Source organism: Borostomias antarcticus (genome assembly GCF_949987555.1).
Source record: "Borostomias antarcticus genome assembly, chromosome: 16".
Taxonomy (NCBI): Eukaryota; Metazoa; Chordata; class Actinopteri; order Stomiiformes; family Stomiidae; genus Borostomias; species Borostomias antarcticus.
In genome coordinates this window covers 23,836,138-23,852,164 of record NC_140249.1, presented here as the reverse complement: position 1 = coordinate 23,852,164, position 16,027 = coordinate 23,836,138, and the positions used below count along the sequence as shown (strand labels likewise).

The window sequence follows — 16,027 nt, the reverse complement described above, 5'->3', positions numbered from 1 at the left end:
CCATGGGCCCCAGATGGCCCTCCTACTGTCCCAGTGTGTCAGCTGAGCTCATCAGTGGGTCAGGCTCTCAGCTCCTGGAGCCCGTCAAACTGCCTCAGGTGGAAGTGGCTCTCTGCGTGTCGGACCATCCCTCTGAGGGCCACGAAGCCCGCCAGCGCCTGGAACACAGCGAGCAGAGAGTCAAGTCAACTTTATCTCTATAGCACATTTACAAACAGCTGTGGCTGAACCAAAGTGCTGTACAGATAAAAGCAAAAGATATAAATACAAAAGCATAAGAATAGTATGTCTTACTTGTGTGAATAGGAAAAGGGCCAGTACAATGTGCACCCCTCTCTCCAGGGGCAGGATGAGGATGGCCTCGTTGAACAGCTGGAACAGGATGAGAGGGAACTGGAGCAGCAGACTCAGCAGCCAGAATCCAGCCAGCTCTGGGACCTGGGAGAGTGGACACAGCGTGGCAGCTCACTGGGGGGTTCTGGCTGGGTGGTTCTGGCTGGGGGGTTCTGGCTGGCTGGGGGGTTCTGGCTGGGGGGTTCTGGCTGGGTGGTTCTGGCTGGGGGGTTCTGGCTGGGGGGTTCTGGCTGGGGGGTTCTGGCTGGGAGGTTCTGGCTGGGGGGTTCTGGCTGGGGGGTTCTGGCTGGGTGGTTCTGGCTGGGGGGTTCTGGCTGGGGGGTTCTGGCTGGGTGGTTCTAAAGTACAGGGGTGTTGCGACGTTCAACAGTTTCAAGAAAGAAGTCAGCGATGAGGAAGACGCGGACCCCCTGTGTTTGCGTGTGCGGTCCGTCTACCTTTTCTTGCAGGTTTCCGGTGTAGCCCAGGTAGAGTCTGATGGCTTCTATGAGCGTCATGAGGATGAGGACGGTGATGAGGATGAATTTGTAGTAGTCGGGCAGGGCAGGGTACTGAGGACAGCCAGGAGACAAAGGTCAAGAGGTGAGGACAGCCAGGAGACAAAGGTCAAGAGGTCATGACAATGAATACAAACACAGTGAAAAAATGTTTAATTGAATTACTCTCAATCACACATTTTGGTGGGTGTAGAAAAGGAAATATGTTGGTCAACATTAGACCACCTTGAGATGCAGCATCACCACCTCGCAGATCCACCACAGAGGGAAGAACCACATGTTGAAGAACAGAGACATCTGGAGAGGGAGACTAGAAACCACGTCTCGGTCTGCAGAACATCACAAGAACCGTGTGGTTCCTTAGAGCAAGACTCACAAACAGACATGAAGGTCTAACAAGTCTAATGTTTGTGGTTCTGTGACGAATAAACACTTCTGACTATAGCTAACAGTTAGTTAGCTAACAAGCTTGCTAGCTAGCTAGCATTATGCTAACTAGCGTTAGCTTAGCCACAACTTTCACTCACTGTGCCCCAGGAACGTGACCCTATCTTCGGGAGTGGGATGAGTAAGAGTCTGATCGAAGAACACAGTCCGAGAGAAATCTCCCAGACGTTTTCTAATCGGTTCTGGTAACTCCATGACTGTGCTGGTGAAATAGCACACATAAACAAAGCGCTTGCTGTTTCCTTGGTTACGAGAGAAATCTCGCGGTTTAAAGTTAAAATCCCGTTTATTTATTTTTTTCTTCTTTTTGATCAGACCCTTATCTGGGGTTGGACCACATCCATCCTTATACCTCAATGACATCCATGGGTTGGCCCTCTTTCTTTCTCTAGCCTGATATCAAACAGCTGTTCACCAGTTCGACCCACGTTAAAGGCTTACCCAGGGTGGGATTCGAACCCACAAACTTGTGAGGCATATGCCAATAGGGGCATCTATAGGGGCATACAGTAGGGACACCTCCCTCTTGGAGGGACTGTTAGCACTCCTTAGAGGAGTGAGTTTAACCAACTGCTCACTGCCACTACCTGGGACTCACGAGGACACTTTGTCACTCGGTTACATCTGTGTTTGTATGCCATAGTGAGCGTTGTGAGTGGGCACCCATTGCATACAAACGCAGAAGAAGAATGGCTGTTTTCTTTCTTGCACACTCATCATTTATGACCCTCCATGACTCCCCATACTGTTCTCTGTGAGCTGCCTCCACTCTCTGCACCTCTCCACCAGCTCCTCCCCATTTGACCTTATTGTAGGTACTGAAGAGAAGCTGTTTGACCTCTTTCAGTATCTCATCAATCAATCAATCAAAGCTTTATTTGTATAGCGCATTTTATACCCAGAGGCAACACAATGCGCTTTACAGAGAACAAGGGAGGTGGGCATACGACCCACCCCTACATATCCAGAGGGAAGCAAAAAAACAGTATCACCCCATCATCTCATGATTCTCTGTAGTCCGCTCGTGCTTGAAGCTTCGTCGTGCATCCTCCACTTTCTCACATGCCACCACAACCTCCAGATGCTATGAATGAAAGTGCATGCTATGAATGGACATACATGTCATGTATTGAAGCAGCTGTAGCTTGTCTGGGAAGGAGAGAGGAGAAGGCGTCTGGGGTGTTGACAGATGGTTGACCCCTGGTCTGCACCCATCACTCCACCCTAGTCTGACACACAGCCAACCACACGGGGGCCATCTCTGAGCATCAGACGCTGTGCTGAAGAGTATCTTGAGATGGTGAAGGTCGATTTACGGCCTTGTGATGATATCTACAGTCGTGGTTCTATGAATTAGGACCCAGTAGCGAGAGGAGGGATGTGTTTGCTACGATAGCTGCAGCGGAACAATCATGAAGTGTCACAATTTTCTCAACTCTCCAACTTGAATTTGACTTGTGCCTGAACTTGTAACCGACAAATGCATTTTGATCTTCAACTGTTTTGTACAATTACCTTTATGTTTTGAGATCTAAAAGGTTCGAAGACACTGTTTATCCACAGGGATAAGGCATACAAGGATAGAACACACCATCTAAACGAACGTGTACAGTATGTTTTATATTAGACAGTTACTCATTCACAGTACTGGAATCAAACTGTTTTTGCATTGGAACTTATCATAGCAATCCCTCTCAATGTATCATAACAATATTTAAATAATTAAAATCGTACGAATATCCTACATACTGCAGTTTTAAGAGCTTATTAGAGGTTATCTTGGTTTTACATGTAAACATTGGGTAAAACAGCTGAATACACAATCATACAGAGCTTCACAAAGTTCGTCACAGTTCAGATACCTGTCTGCTTAGTCAATATGGTGGGTCTTTCAATGGAACCCCTTCAGCAGCCAATCAGGAAGCAGAATCAGACTAGCCCTAATCAGGGTAATTTCCAACAGTATAAAGACAGTGCTTTTCTTCTATACCCATTGTTCATATTGCTATTAACTGTAGTTGAGTGCTGAATCTGTGCTGTGTGTCACCGGTAGGGGCGGGGTCTGGGAGGTGCTTGGCCAGGGTGAGCTGCTGTCCACCCTGTGGAGGTCTGGGGATGCTGTCCACCCTGTGGAGGTCGGGGCAGTTGACCCCTCCTTCCGCCTCACCCGCCCAGCTTCAGGGACTCAAACCAGCTCTGGGTCTTCAGCCTGATGGGGCCCTTGGGGGCCTGGGCCCTGATCCAGCGCAGAGGGGCCGGAGTGTTCATATGGCCTGGGAGGGAGGATACAAATAAATGTGCAATACAAATAAAATGAATTATTATTATGACCTTCTTCAGGTCTGTAAGGTTCTATATAGAACTCTTTTCAGGTCAGAAAGAACACGTTATGGTTCCAAACAGCACCTTACGGAGTTATAAAGGGTTCTATCTGGAACCTCTTTCCAGAGGGTTCTTCTATTCTTACAAATGGTTCTATGTAGCGTGTTTTTTTTGTACAGCAAGTCTACAGGAGCAGGGTGGACTGGGAACTGACCAATCACAGTGGTCTGGTTGTGGTCTGAGTGGCGCTTTGCGTCCTGCAGTATGACCTCTGGGCTGACCTCCACCGACGCTCCACACAGCTGCAGCCCGGCGCTGATGGACGAGGGCACGCGCACACACACAGAGCCTGGGAGAGAGCGTGGGGGAGGGACTTATCAAGGTCAAGGTTCACTTTAATGCCCCAGAAGTCATGGTAAATGGACTGCACTTATATAGCACTTTTATCCAAAGCGCTTTACAATGGCCTCTCATTCACCCATTCACACACGCATCCACACACCGATGGCGGCAGCTGCCATGCAAGGCGCTAGCCTGCTCATTGGGAGCAATTTGGGGTTCAGTATCCCAAAAACACTTCGACATGTGGACTGGAGGAGCCGGGATTCGAACCGCCGACCCTACGATCATCGGACGACCCGCTCTACCTCCTGAGCCACAGCCGCCCCCCCGTAGGCAACTCTGGTCAAACCCACAAGTGATCAAAAGCATATTATGTAAGAGAGAATTGCGCAATTGCACCCTCTGCATTCTCCCCGACAGACGTGTTCAGCATCACCTTCCTGACTGGTCAGCTCAGCGCTGGCCGACTCCCCCACGTAGGCATCAATATCTCCACGGTTGGACCACACCTGTAGGTGGCCACTGGAGCCATCTGCAACAGCAGCGCGAGACCACAGTGAGCAACAAACCCCGTCTTCAATAGATGCTATTGTTCAGTCCAACGCACGGTGACTGGCTCACTTACCTACAGTGACATTCCCTGTCTCAGTCTTCACAGTGCAATCACCTGCGCAAAAACACACAACAGGGTGTGAATACAGGCCGATGTATATATCTGGAACGAACGCCCAGAAAACTGCAGGTCTGCTGCAACTCTCAGTTCTTTTAAATCAAGACTGAAATCAAGACTTTTCTTTTTGCTGCTTCTTTTTATTAAATCAAATAATTATTCATTCATACACTGCACTGCAACTTTTATTCCTGTATTTTATTTTTCCTGCATTTTGTTTTAAATGTGCTTTTTTGCATTTCGTTTTATGACCTTTTATGTGTTGCACTTTGTCTTGATGCTTTTAATGTCTCATGAAAAGCACTTTGAATTGCCTTGTTGCTGAAATGTGCTTTACAAATAAACTTGCCTTCATGTAAGTGATGCAACTAACAGATACTTCGGTCTCAGTGTTCATCTGCTCTCCATGGAGAGATTCAGACGGTTGTATCTAATGGTTGTATCTGGTGAGCGGGCCTCACCGTGCATGTGTCCCAGTTGGATGCTTCCGGACGTGGAGGCCAGAGAGATGGACTCGGCGTAGAGGGCTTTGATCTTCAGAGGGCCGTGCTCCGTCGACACCTTCATAACGGTGCCCTGGATCTTCTTAAGGTCCACAGCCTGGAAGCAGGTCAACACAAAACATGTCAACAGAAACACGCAAGATGTATCACATACTGTAGATTAATCTAATGTCTCTGAGGTGACCACATGATGTGGTCTACAGATCATGTACATTGCATGGTCACCTATTGGCTGCTGGGCTCTAGTATGACCCCCTATTGGCTGCTGGGCTCTAGTATGACCCCCTATTGGCTGCAGGGTTCTAGTATGACCCCCTATTGGCTGCTGGGCTCTAGTATGACCCCCTATTGGCTGCTGGGCTCTAGTATGACCCCCTATTGGCTGCTGGGCTCTAGTATGACCCCCTATTGGCTGCTGGGTGCCAGAGCAACCATTGAGCAATACTGAACACCATGAAGAAGAGCAGCTAATATCTGTATATGATTTAGCACTCTTTAGTCGGAAGCAATTTACAGTATGAGGTGTATTAAATATTACAGGCATTCTGCTCATCATAAATTACAAGATAAACTAGACTCTAAATAGATAGACAGACAGACAGTTAGATAGATAGATAGATAGACAGACAGACAGACAGACAGACAGACAGACAGACAGACAGACAGACAGATAGATAGATAGATAGATAGATAGATAGATAGATAGATAGATAGATAGATAGATAGATAGATAGATAGATAGATAGATAGATAGAGCTGAATGGGTGAATGAGAGGCCATTCTAAAGCGTTATCTATAGATAACGCACTCCATTTACCATTCCAGCTCAAGTAATAGGAGGTAAACTAGCCGGTAGAGTAAGAGGTTGCTGCCCTACGCTGGCTCCAGAGGTGCTGATGTCCACGTTGCCATGGAGAGTTCCCACGCCGGTGATGGCTCCGCCCTGGGACTGCAGCTGGATCCGGTGGGCCTGAGGGGGAGAGGCGTGGTTCAAAACACCTTCATACAGGCCTACTGTAACTATACACCCTTCATAACATCATACAGGCCTATATTGTACCTATACAACCTTCATAACATCATACAGGCCTACTGTACCTATACAGCCTTCATAACATCATACAGGCCTATACTGTACATATACAACCTTCATAACATCATACAGGCCTATACTGTAACTATACAACCTTCATAACATCACACAGGCCTACTGTACTTATACAACCTTCATAACATCATACAGGCCTATACTGTACCTATACAAGCTTTATAACATCATACAGGCCTATACTGTAACTATACAACCGTTATAATTCAGCCTAGGATTTTTCGTTAATGCAGTAACAAGCAAGAATGTCATTGTGAACTGTGGGGTACAGTAGGCTATAGGCTGTTTACAGTAGGCTATAGGCTGTTTACAGTAGGCTATAGGCTGTTTTGGGGATGTACCTTGACTGAGTGGAGCACACAGCTGCCCCTCTCTGTCTGAACCTTACACTCCTCACACTCCATCTTCTGGACGCGCACGTTGCCTTCTCCTCGAGTCGTGATGTCAAGATCTACACACACACACACACACACACACACACACACACACACACACACACACACACACACACACACACACACACACACCGGCCCCATGAGCTCACCATGAGCAAGTCACCATGAACTTTTAGCATTCCGGCTGCTGAGATTTCAATAACTAGTTTCATAACAATGCATTATTAACACCCTCACTTTACAGGCAATGTTCTCATATAACCCAGATCCTGCATTACTAATGACTCTTCTGAACTAAACTCAGTTAATAATTTATCTTGAGTCGTACATTCCGTGTGGCAGAGTAACCCATAATAAACCCAGCAGCTAGACTAGTCATTTACTAACGTCAACTATAGCTAGTCACTCACCACTTTTGACCGGAGCGGTCAACTCCACAGACACGTTGCTGTTGACCTTTTCGGACAAGATAAACAGCTCCTTCCTTTGATCATCATAATGCACGTGGACGTTATCGAGCTTGATGCCCTGGTCGACGGTGGTACCGTGAACCGTGATGAAAGCCCGGTTCGACTCGGGAAACGCAAGGGGATCCAAAGGACGCACGGAAATGTTGCAACCTAGATGCACGCGGACTTTGCTGAAGGGGTTGACCACAAGAGTCCAGTGTTTCAGAGGCTTGTTAGCCTCATATGAGGTCGAGGTACAGGGAGAGGTCAGAGTGTGTCTCGAAGGAAAGGTCGGACTGATCTTAGGACATCCTGCTAGGGGTTTCCACCGCAAAAGTCCAAGACACACACGCTGTTTAGTTGGACACCAAAACATCACGGTCACCGCGCGTAAACAATCCTGAAGAGCGCAGCCGGATGCATTGCACGATGAAGCGTAAGTGAAGTAGGACAGACTGGAAATAACCCACCCGTGTTGCGCACATCCTACGCAAAAAGACTCTTTTGGGCAAAGCCAGGGACAACACAGTCCAAAGAGCACCAACCAATACCTTCTGGACACCAACTCCTTTAGGTAATCTTCGCCTAGTGTGTCCGCAGCTGTCCTATCACATGCGCCCTTGCGTAAGAGGACATGAACGCGGGAGTGCGCATGTCTGACTCTTCTAAAAACAAGACCCATGTTGTTTTGGGGAAATTGAGTCTTTTGTGAATCCGTGGTCGTCTTCTCCTGTAAAGCTTTGCGAATCCAAAGCGACCACGTATTTTTATGATCACAGAGGGTTATGATTATTATCCTGTTGGATAGAATTATTGTTGTTGTTTTTTTAGTTGATTTTTTTTCTCAATCAACCTTTGGTAAAATAAAGAAATTGTGAGAACATTAAATGGTGTTGTTGATTTGGTTTATGAAACATTGGGACAGATTAGATATAGTTTTGCATATAAACTGTTGTGTGGGGAAATTAAACAGGATTATTTGTTTAGCTCAATTTAATTAATCTCATTGAGTTTCATTTTAGTTTCAATACAGTGAGTATAAATATACAACATTAAAACATGAGTTGACCATCAAACAATCATTCCAGACACTTACTAGTATCTTTTCAGATAAAACATTTCAAAAGAGAATAATATCTCTCCTGTCACTGGACATATACCTCTATGAAACATGTTCTAACATTCCTTTAATTTTGTAAACATACATGCTATAAGAAGGCATTTTATGAATAACCGAAGTAACTATGTACAGTACATTCTTCCTCGGTTTCATATCTGTCCGTGACTAGAGAAGGGTGTAGAATAATCTATCAACACTAGGAGGCAGCATTACACCAACAGTAGCCTAGCAGGGCTCCACTTCAAGGCCTTGCTGTTTGAACTTTACCAAGCGTTTAGCGATGTGGTTCCTTTAATATCTAAGGTTAAGGCTAGAAGTTAAATCACGTTTGTGCTTTAAGAGAGTCCTTCCTCTTTCCTGTCAAGCGTGCGAGGAGGGTCAAAGCCAGTCTAGCTCATGGTGCATAGCCTTTGGGCCTGATCATCATTCTGACCATCTTGTAAGCTTGTCTGTCGTTGGTGAGATACAACTCGCTGGAGATGTTGGGCCAGGTTCCCCAGTAGATGCCATTCCGCACCCCCTTGTAGTTCCCCGCATAGTACCTCCCGTTCAGGTTGGCCGCCATGCAGGCATCGAACCACCAACCGGAGCCGTAGTACGCCCCACAGTTCCCTGACGGGTAGCGGTCATGGTCTCGGTCCGGCGTGGTGAAGGCTCGGTTGTTGTGTTCGTACTTCGTGCTGAAGCGGAGGGCATCCCCTGCTGTGCCCGAGTACCCCACCACAGTCAGGCGGTAGCGCAAGCGCTCGCTGGCCACCCGGAAGTGGCTGTACTCTGCATACCCCTTGACGCCGTTGAAGTCCTCCAGCTCCACCCTCAGGACCATGACCCTGGACCGGGTCAGCAGGTGGATCCGGTCGTTGCCCAGCCAGAACTCCCCTCCCTCCAGGTCTCCGAAGCCGGCCCGGTACTCGGCCCAGGTCCGGTTGAAGCTCACGCTGCCGTCGCGGCGGAGTTGTAGCAGGGTCCACCCGCCACCGTGGGAGGTCATGTCACACGACACGGCAAAGGTTCTCTGCTGGGGTTCAGGGGTCACCTGGTAGATGCCATTCTTCCTCCTCCCTTCAATCTGGTGATCAGAGCAGTCCCTGGCAGCTATGGCAACTGTCAATAAAAACAGACAGTGGATTTGATCACTATGTGTAGGACAGCTGTAGAGCATCACATGATACACCTGAAAAGCATTGGCCTTAATGGGCAGTATTCTGAGAACAGTATTAATGTGTAAAACCATGAATTAAAACATTTCCTACAGAGTTATGGATCTATTTGTATTGAGGTTGACTGACTGTGGCACTGCTGGTGTTGGAGATCTGGAGCTAGACTAAGACTTGGGGTTTTCAGCTATGGGATCATTAGATTGATGTGACACTTCATTAGTCATTCATTGACAGTGTGCAACTCTGTTAGAGGGTGTTTAAAGGCTGTTTAGTCTGAGTAGGAAGCCTCGCAGATGTCTCTTCACGCTTGTTGACCACACACACACACACACACACACACACACACACACACACACACACACACACACACACACACACACACACACACACACATGCTCTGTGTACATGCCTGCACCTTCCTCCTTTAACAAAGGAGAATCACAACATCTGTCACAAAGATGATCTCAGACCACCATCTGATTAGACTCAGTAGATATCACCCAGGTCTCTCGCTCAGTAGATATCACCCAGGTCTCCCACTCTGTAGATATCACCCACATCTCCCACTCAGTAGATATCACCCAGGTCTCATGCTCAGTAGATATCTCCCAGGTCTCCTGCTCAGTAGATATCACCCAGGTCTCCTGCTCTGTAGATATCACCCAGGTCTCCTGCTCAGTAGATATCACCCAGGCCTCCTGCTCTGTAGATATCACCCAGGTCTCCTGCTCAGTAGATATCACCCAGATCTCCTGCTCAGTAGATATCACCCAGATCTCCTGCTCAGTAGATATCACCCAGATCTCCTGCTCAGTAGATATCACCCAGGCCTCCTGCTCAGTAGATATCACCCAGGCCTTCTGCTCAGTAGATATCACCCAGGTCTCCTGCTCTGTAGATATCACCCAGGTTTCCTGCTCAGTAGATATCTCCCAGGTCTCCTGCTCAGTAGAAGAGTTAAGCTCACTCACATATAATATTTATTGAGCAATATATTTTATCGCACTATTTCCACTGCTGGAAACTATTTTATTGCTTTTTACTTGAAAACAGCTTCTGTATCACATGTGTGCAGCTCTTTATTCAAATATATTGGCCTGAAAACTATACATAAGACCATAAGATTTTCCTGAGGGAAAATCTCTCTTTCTCTCTCTCTTGCTCCCTCTCTCCCACTCTCCCTCTCTCTCGCTTGCTGACTTGAAGCTAGGATTTATATTCCCTTTGTGACTGTTGACTGTCATGTATTGAACCCACACCTGATTCTGAGCTACCTCTGGTATGTTTCAAACTCTTGAGTTAAGAGTTTGGATTAAGGGATATAGGATGCTAAACATATTACCTAATAACACTGTTATTACTATGTAATATGTCTGTGCTTTTCAACCACAATATTGTATATAAAATAGATGTAAGCATTAATTTACCCATGGAAATCACATGTTTTAAACATTGATCAGTGTGGTGATATGTACTATTCAGCACCTCTGCGGTTTATATGTATTCAGATTCAGATTAACATGTATGTGTGTAGTTTGTAGTGATGTCATGTGTCTGATGCACAACAAACCTCTCCTAGTGAGATAAGAAAGCTAACCTTGACCTTGATTAAAAAAAGGCATATACAGTATGTACAGTATAATATGTTTACCTAGTATATATATATATATATATATATATATATATGTATGTATTTAAAAAATACCGTTTTTTTTTCATTTCCTGAAAATGATTTTGGAGGCTTCCGCCCAACAGTGACAGTATATATATGCTTAAACAACATATATAAACATATAAACTATATATATATGTTATTTATATATATAAACAAGGTAAGATATAAAATCCAGATTCTCTTACCACGAGAGGCAGTCTGTGCAGGACTACGAGGCTGGTTCTCTTTGGTTCTGTTGGCATCTGCTGGGGAACCTTGCACCCTAAGGGTCTGGTCTGGATGGCCCTCCGAGTCCCCTGGGCCTCTACCTGAGACCTGGCTGGCATTCAGACCAGCAGACATCTGGCTGGTCTTCATACGCAGCTCTCGTGCACTTGAGGTGGGGGCGTGGGAGACAGGCCTTGGGATAGTGGGGCGAAGGTCAGAAGGGGTAGTTGGGCTGACCAATCTGATCATTGGGCTTGGGGTTGTTGTACTTGTAGTTTTTGTGCTGGTGGTAGTAATGATTCTATGGATAGGGCTCAGGGTAGTTTGTTGGCTTGGGCGTCTAAACCTCTGGCTGGGAGGTGTAGCCTTTTGATTAAAGTTGATCATGGGTCTTGAATCAGGACTGGTCTTTGGGTCTGAATTTGGGCTTGTTTGTTGGGTTTGTTGGCTTGGTATGGAAGTACCTGGACTAGTGCTAGAGATGATACCTGAGTTAGATATGCTGCTTATTGGCAGGCTAGGATTTATGCTGGTCCGATGGCTCGATCGAGTGGTGGTTCTTGTTCTAAAGCTATAGTCGGTTGGCTGTGGGACTGGCTTTGTTTCAGATCCAGGTCCAGGTCCAGTTTTTGTCTTGGGTTTAGGTTGTACGCCAGGTCTTGGTTCTGTCCCAGGTCTGGACTCTAGCCCTGGTGTAGGCGGTGGCGTAGGCTTTGGTTCTGTCCCAGGTCTGGACTGTCGTCCGGGTGTAGGCTGTGGCATAGGCTTTGGTTCTGTCCCAGGTCTGGACTGTAGTCCGGGTGTAGGCGGTGGCGTAGGCTTTGGTTCTGTCCCAGGTCTGGACTGTAGCTCTGGTGTAGGCGGTGGCGTAGGCGTTGGTTCTGTCCCAGGTCTGGACTGTAGCCCTGGTCTAGGCGGTGGCGTAGGCTTTGGTTCTGTCCCAGGTCTGGACTGTAGCCCTGGTGTAGGCGGTGGCGTAGGCTTTGGTTCTGTCCCAGGTCTGGACTGTAGTCCGGGTGTAGGCGGTGGCGTAGGCTTTGGTTCTGTCCCAGGTCTGGACTGTAGTCCGGGTGTAGGCTGTGGTGTAGGCTTTGGTTCTGTCCCAGGTCTGGACTGTAGTCCGGGTGTAGGCTGTGGCGTAGGCTTTGGTTCTGTCTCCGGTCTTGATATGATCCCAGGTCTGGGTCGTGGCGCAGGTTGAGGCTCTGACTCAGATTCAGGTTTTGGCTGAGGCAAATATCCTGGTTCTGTCCCTAGGTTAGGTTGTAGTCCAGGTCCTGGTTCTGTACCTGGTTTAGGCTTCAGCCCAGGTCTTGGTTCTGTCCCTGGTTTGGGCTGTAATCCAGGATCTGGTTCTGTGCCTGGTTTAGGTTGTGATCCAGGTCCTAGTTCTGTCCCTGGTTTGGGTTGTAAACCAGGAACTGGTTCTGTGCCTGGTTTAGGTTGTGATCCAGGTCCTGGTTCTTTCCCTTGTTTGGGTTGTAGCCCAGGTTTAGGCTCTGGCCCTGTTCCTGGTTCTATCCCTGGTTGAGGTTGTGGCCCAGGTTCTGGTTCTGTCCCTGGTTGGGGTTGTAGTCCAGGTCCTGGCTTTGTATCTAGTATGGGTTGTGGCCCAGTTCCTGGCTCTGTCCCTGGCTTAAGTTGTGGCCTAGGTCCTGGTTCTGTCTCTATTTTGGGTTTTGGTCCAGTTCCTGGTTCTGTCCCTGGTTTGGGCTGCAACCCAGGTCCTGGTTCTGTTCTTGGTTTGGGCTGTAGTCCAGCTCCTGGCTCTGTTTCTAGTTTGGGTTGTGGCCCAGTTCCTGGTTCTGTCCTTGGTTCAGATGATGGCCCAGATCCTAGTTCTGTCCCTTGTTTAGCCAGTCCAGGTCCTGGTTCTGTTCCTGGTTTTGGCTGTAGTCCAGGTCCTGGTTCTGTCCCTGGTTTGGACTGTAACCCTGGATCTACTTCGGTGTCTGGTTTAGGTTGTAATCCAAGTCCTGGTTCTGTGTCTGGTTTTGGTTGTAGTACAGGTCCTGACTCTGTCCCTGGTTTGGGCTGTAGCCCAGGTCCTGGTCCTGTCCCTGGTTTGGGCTTTGGTCCAGGTCCTGGTTCTGTCCCTGGTTTGGGCTGTATCCCGGGTTTAGGCTCTGGCCCTGGTTCCATCCCTGTTTGAGGTGGTAGTCCTGGTTCTGGCCCTGGTTTAGGTTGTGGCCCAGTTCCTGCTTCTGTCCCTGGTGTAGGTGGTGGCCCGTGTCCTGGTTCTGTCCCTGGTTTGGGCTGCAACACAGGTCCTGGTTCTGTTCTTGGTTTGGGCTGTAGTCCAGGACCTGGCTTTGTATCTGGTTTGGGTTGTGGCCCAGTTCCTGGCTCTGTCCCTGGCTTAGATGATGGCCCAGATCCTAGTTCTGTCCCTGGTTTGGGCAGTTCAGGTCCTGGTTCTGTTCCTGGTTTTGGCTGTAGTCCAGGTCCTGGTTCTGTCCCTGGTTTGGGCTGTAACCCAGGATCTACTTCTGTGTCTGGTTGAGGTTGTAATCCAGGTCCTGGTTCTGTCCCTGGTTTCGGTTGTAGTACAGGTCCTGATTCTGTCCCTGGTTTGGGTTGTAGTCCAGGTTCTGGTTCTGTCCCTGGTTTGGGTTGTAGTCCAGGTCCTGGCTTTGTATCTGGTATGGGTTGTGGCCCAGTTCCTGGCTCTATCCCTGGCTTAGGTTGTGGCCTAGTTCCTGGTTCTGTCTCTATTTTGGGTTTTGGTCCAGTTCCTGGTTCTGTCCCTGGTTTGGGCTGCAACCCAGGTCCTGGTTCTGTTCTTGGTTTGGGCTGTAGTCCCGCTCCTGGCTCTGTTTCTAGTTTGGGTTGTGGCCCAGTTCCTGGTTCTGTCCCTGGTGTAGGTGGTGGCCCGTGTCCTGGTTCTGTCACTGGTTTGGGTTGTGGCCCAGTTCCTGGTTCTGTCCTTGGTTCAGATGATGGCCCAGATCCTAGTTCTGTCCCTTGTTTAGCCAGTCCAGGTCCTGGTTCTGTTCCTGGTTTTGGCTGTAGTCCAGGCCCTGGTTCTGTCCCTGGTTTGGACTGTAACCCAGGATCTACTTCTGTGTCTGGTTTAGGTTGTAATCCAGGTCCTGGTTCTGTGTCTGGTTTTGGTTGTAGTACAGGTCCTGACTCTGTCCCTGGTTCTGGCTGTAGCCCAGGTCCTGGTCCTGTCCCTGGTTTGGGCTGTACCCCCGGTTTAGGCTCTGGCCCTGGTTCCATCCCTGTTTGAGGTGGTAGTCCTGGTTCTGGCCCAGGTTTAGGTTGTGGCCCAGTTCCTGGTTCTGTCCCTGGTGTAGGTGGTGGCCCGTGTCCTGGTTCTGTCACTGGTTTGGGCTTTGGTCCAGGTTCTGGTTCTGTCCCTGGTTTGGATTGTAGTCCAGGTCCTGGCTTTGTATCTGGTTTGGGTTGTGGCCCAGTTCCTGGCTCTGTCCCTGGCTTAGGTTGTGGCCTAGGTCCTGGTTCTGTCTCTGGTTTGGGTTTTGGTCCAGTTCCTGGTTCTGTCCCTGGTTTGGACTGTAACCCAGGATCTACTTCTGTGTCTGGTTTAGGTTGTAATCCAGGTCCTGGTTCTGTGTCTGGTTTTGGTTGTAGTACAGGTCCTGACTCTGTCCCTGGTTTGGGCTGTAGCCCAGGTCCTGGTTCTGTCTCTGGTTTGGGCTGTAACCCAGGTCCTGGTTCTGTCTCTGGTTTGGGCTGCAACCCAGGTCCTGGTTCTGTTCTTGGTTTGGGCTGTAGTCCAGGTCCTGGCACTGTTTCTAGTTTGGGTTGTGGCCCAGTTCCTGGTTCTGTCCTTGGTTTAGATGATGGCCCAGATCCTAGTTCTGTCCCTGGTTTGGGCAGTTCATGTCCTGGTTCTGTTCCTGGTTTTGGCTGTAGTCCAGGTCCTGGTCCTGTCCCTGGTTTGGGCTGTATCCCAGGTCCTGGTTCTGTTTCTAGTTTGGGTTGTGGCCCAGTTCCTGGTTCTGTCCTTGGTTTAGATGATGGCCCAGATCCTAGTTCTGTCCCTTGTTTAGCCAGTCCAGGTCCTGGTTCTGTTCCTGGTTTTGGCTGTAGTCCAGGTCCTGGTTCTGTCCCTGGTTTGGGCTGTAACCCAGGATTTACTTCTGTGTCTGGTTTAGGTTGTAATCCAGGTCCTGGTTCTGTGTCTGGTTTTGGTTGTAGTACAGGTCCTGGTCCTGTCCCTGGTTTGGGCTGTATCCCCAGTTTAGGCTCTGGCCCTGGTTCCATCCCTGTTTGAGGTGGTAGTCCTGACTCTGTCCCTGGTTTGGGCTGTAGTCCAGGTCCTGGTTCTGGCCCTGGTTTAGGTTGTGGCCCAGTTCCTGGTTCTGTCCCTGGTGTAGGTGGTGGCCCGTGTCCTGGTTCTGTCACTGGTTTGGGCTTTGGTCCAGTTCCTGGTTCTGTCCCTGGTTTGGGCTGTAACCCAGGTCCTGGTTCTGTCTCTGGTTTGGGCTGCAACCCAGGTCCTGGTTCTGTTCTTGGTTTGGGCTGTAGTCCAGGTCCTGGCACTGTTTCTAGTTTGGGTTGTGGCCCAGTTCCTGGTTCTGTCCTTGGTTTAGATGATGGCCCAGATCCTAGTTCTGTCCCTGGTTTAGCCAGTCCAGGTCCTGGTTCTGTTCCTGGTTTTGGCTGTAGTCCAGGTCCTGGTTCTGTCCCTGGTTTGGACTGTAACCCAGGATCTACTTCTGTGTCTGGTTTAGGTTGTAATCCAGGTCCTGACTCTGTCCCTGGTTTTGGTTGTAGTACAGGTCCTGACTCTGTCCCTGGTTTGGGCTGTA

The 16,027-nt window shown here is 48.7% G+C and overlaps 3 protein-coding genes across 4 annotated transcripts; all 3 read right to left on the bottom strand.

Annotated features, from left to right (window-relative positions):
• Nucleotides 1-59: 59 nt before the first annotated feature.
• On the bottom strand, nt 60-1,493 carry tmem17 (transmembrane protein 17; the record flags this gene model as incomplete). The annotated part of the gene is made up of 5 exons (XM_084450936.1): nt 60-158; nt 295-438; nt 792-905; nt 1,077-1,180; nt 1,379-1,493. 5 exons carry the CDS (start codon nt 1,491-1,493, stop codon nt 60-62), a joined length of 576 nt encoding a protein of 191 aa, XP_084307062.1.
• A 1,449-nt stretch (nt 1,494-2,942) lies between these two features.
• fam185a (family with sequence similarity 185 member A) lies at nt 2,943-7,842 on the bottom strand. 2 transcript variants are annotated; one of them, XM_084450933.1, is made up of 8 exons: nt 7,049-7,842; nt 6,585-6,694; nt 6,013-6,105; nt 5,094-5,232; nt 4,588-4,629; nt 4,399-4,494; nt 3,835-3,969; nt 2,943-3,571 (listed from the first exon to the last, which is right to left on the bottom strand). In XM_084450933.1, exons 1-8 carry the CDS (start codon nt 7,767-7,769, stop codon nt 3,462-3,464), a joined length of 1,446 nt encoding a protein of 481 aa, XP_084307059.1. In that variant the 5' UTR covers nt 7,770-7,842; the 3' UTR covers nt 2,943-3,461. The 2 variants fall into 2 exon arrangements, with proteins under 2 accessions (XP_084307059.1, XP_084307060.1); XM_084450934.1 differs by lacking the exons at nt 6,585-6,694; nt 7,049-7,842 and having other exon boundaries at nt 5,953-6,082.
• A 759-nt stretch (nt 7,843-8,601) lies between these two features.
• Nucleotides 8,602-11,399, bottom strand: LOC311319813 (fibroleukin-like; the record flags this gene model as incomplete). Its single annotated transcript, XM_084451419.1, has 2 exons — nt 8,602-9,311; nt 11,228-11,399. The coding sequence occupies 2 exons, from the start codon at nt 11,397-11,399 to the stop codon at nt 8,602-8,604; spliced, it is 882 nt and encodes a 293-aa protein (XP_084307545.1).
• Nucleotides 11,400-16,027: the final 4,628 nt, after the last annotated feature.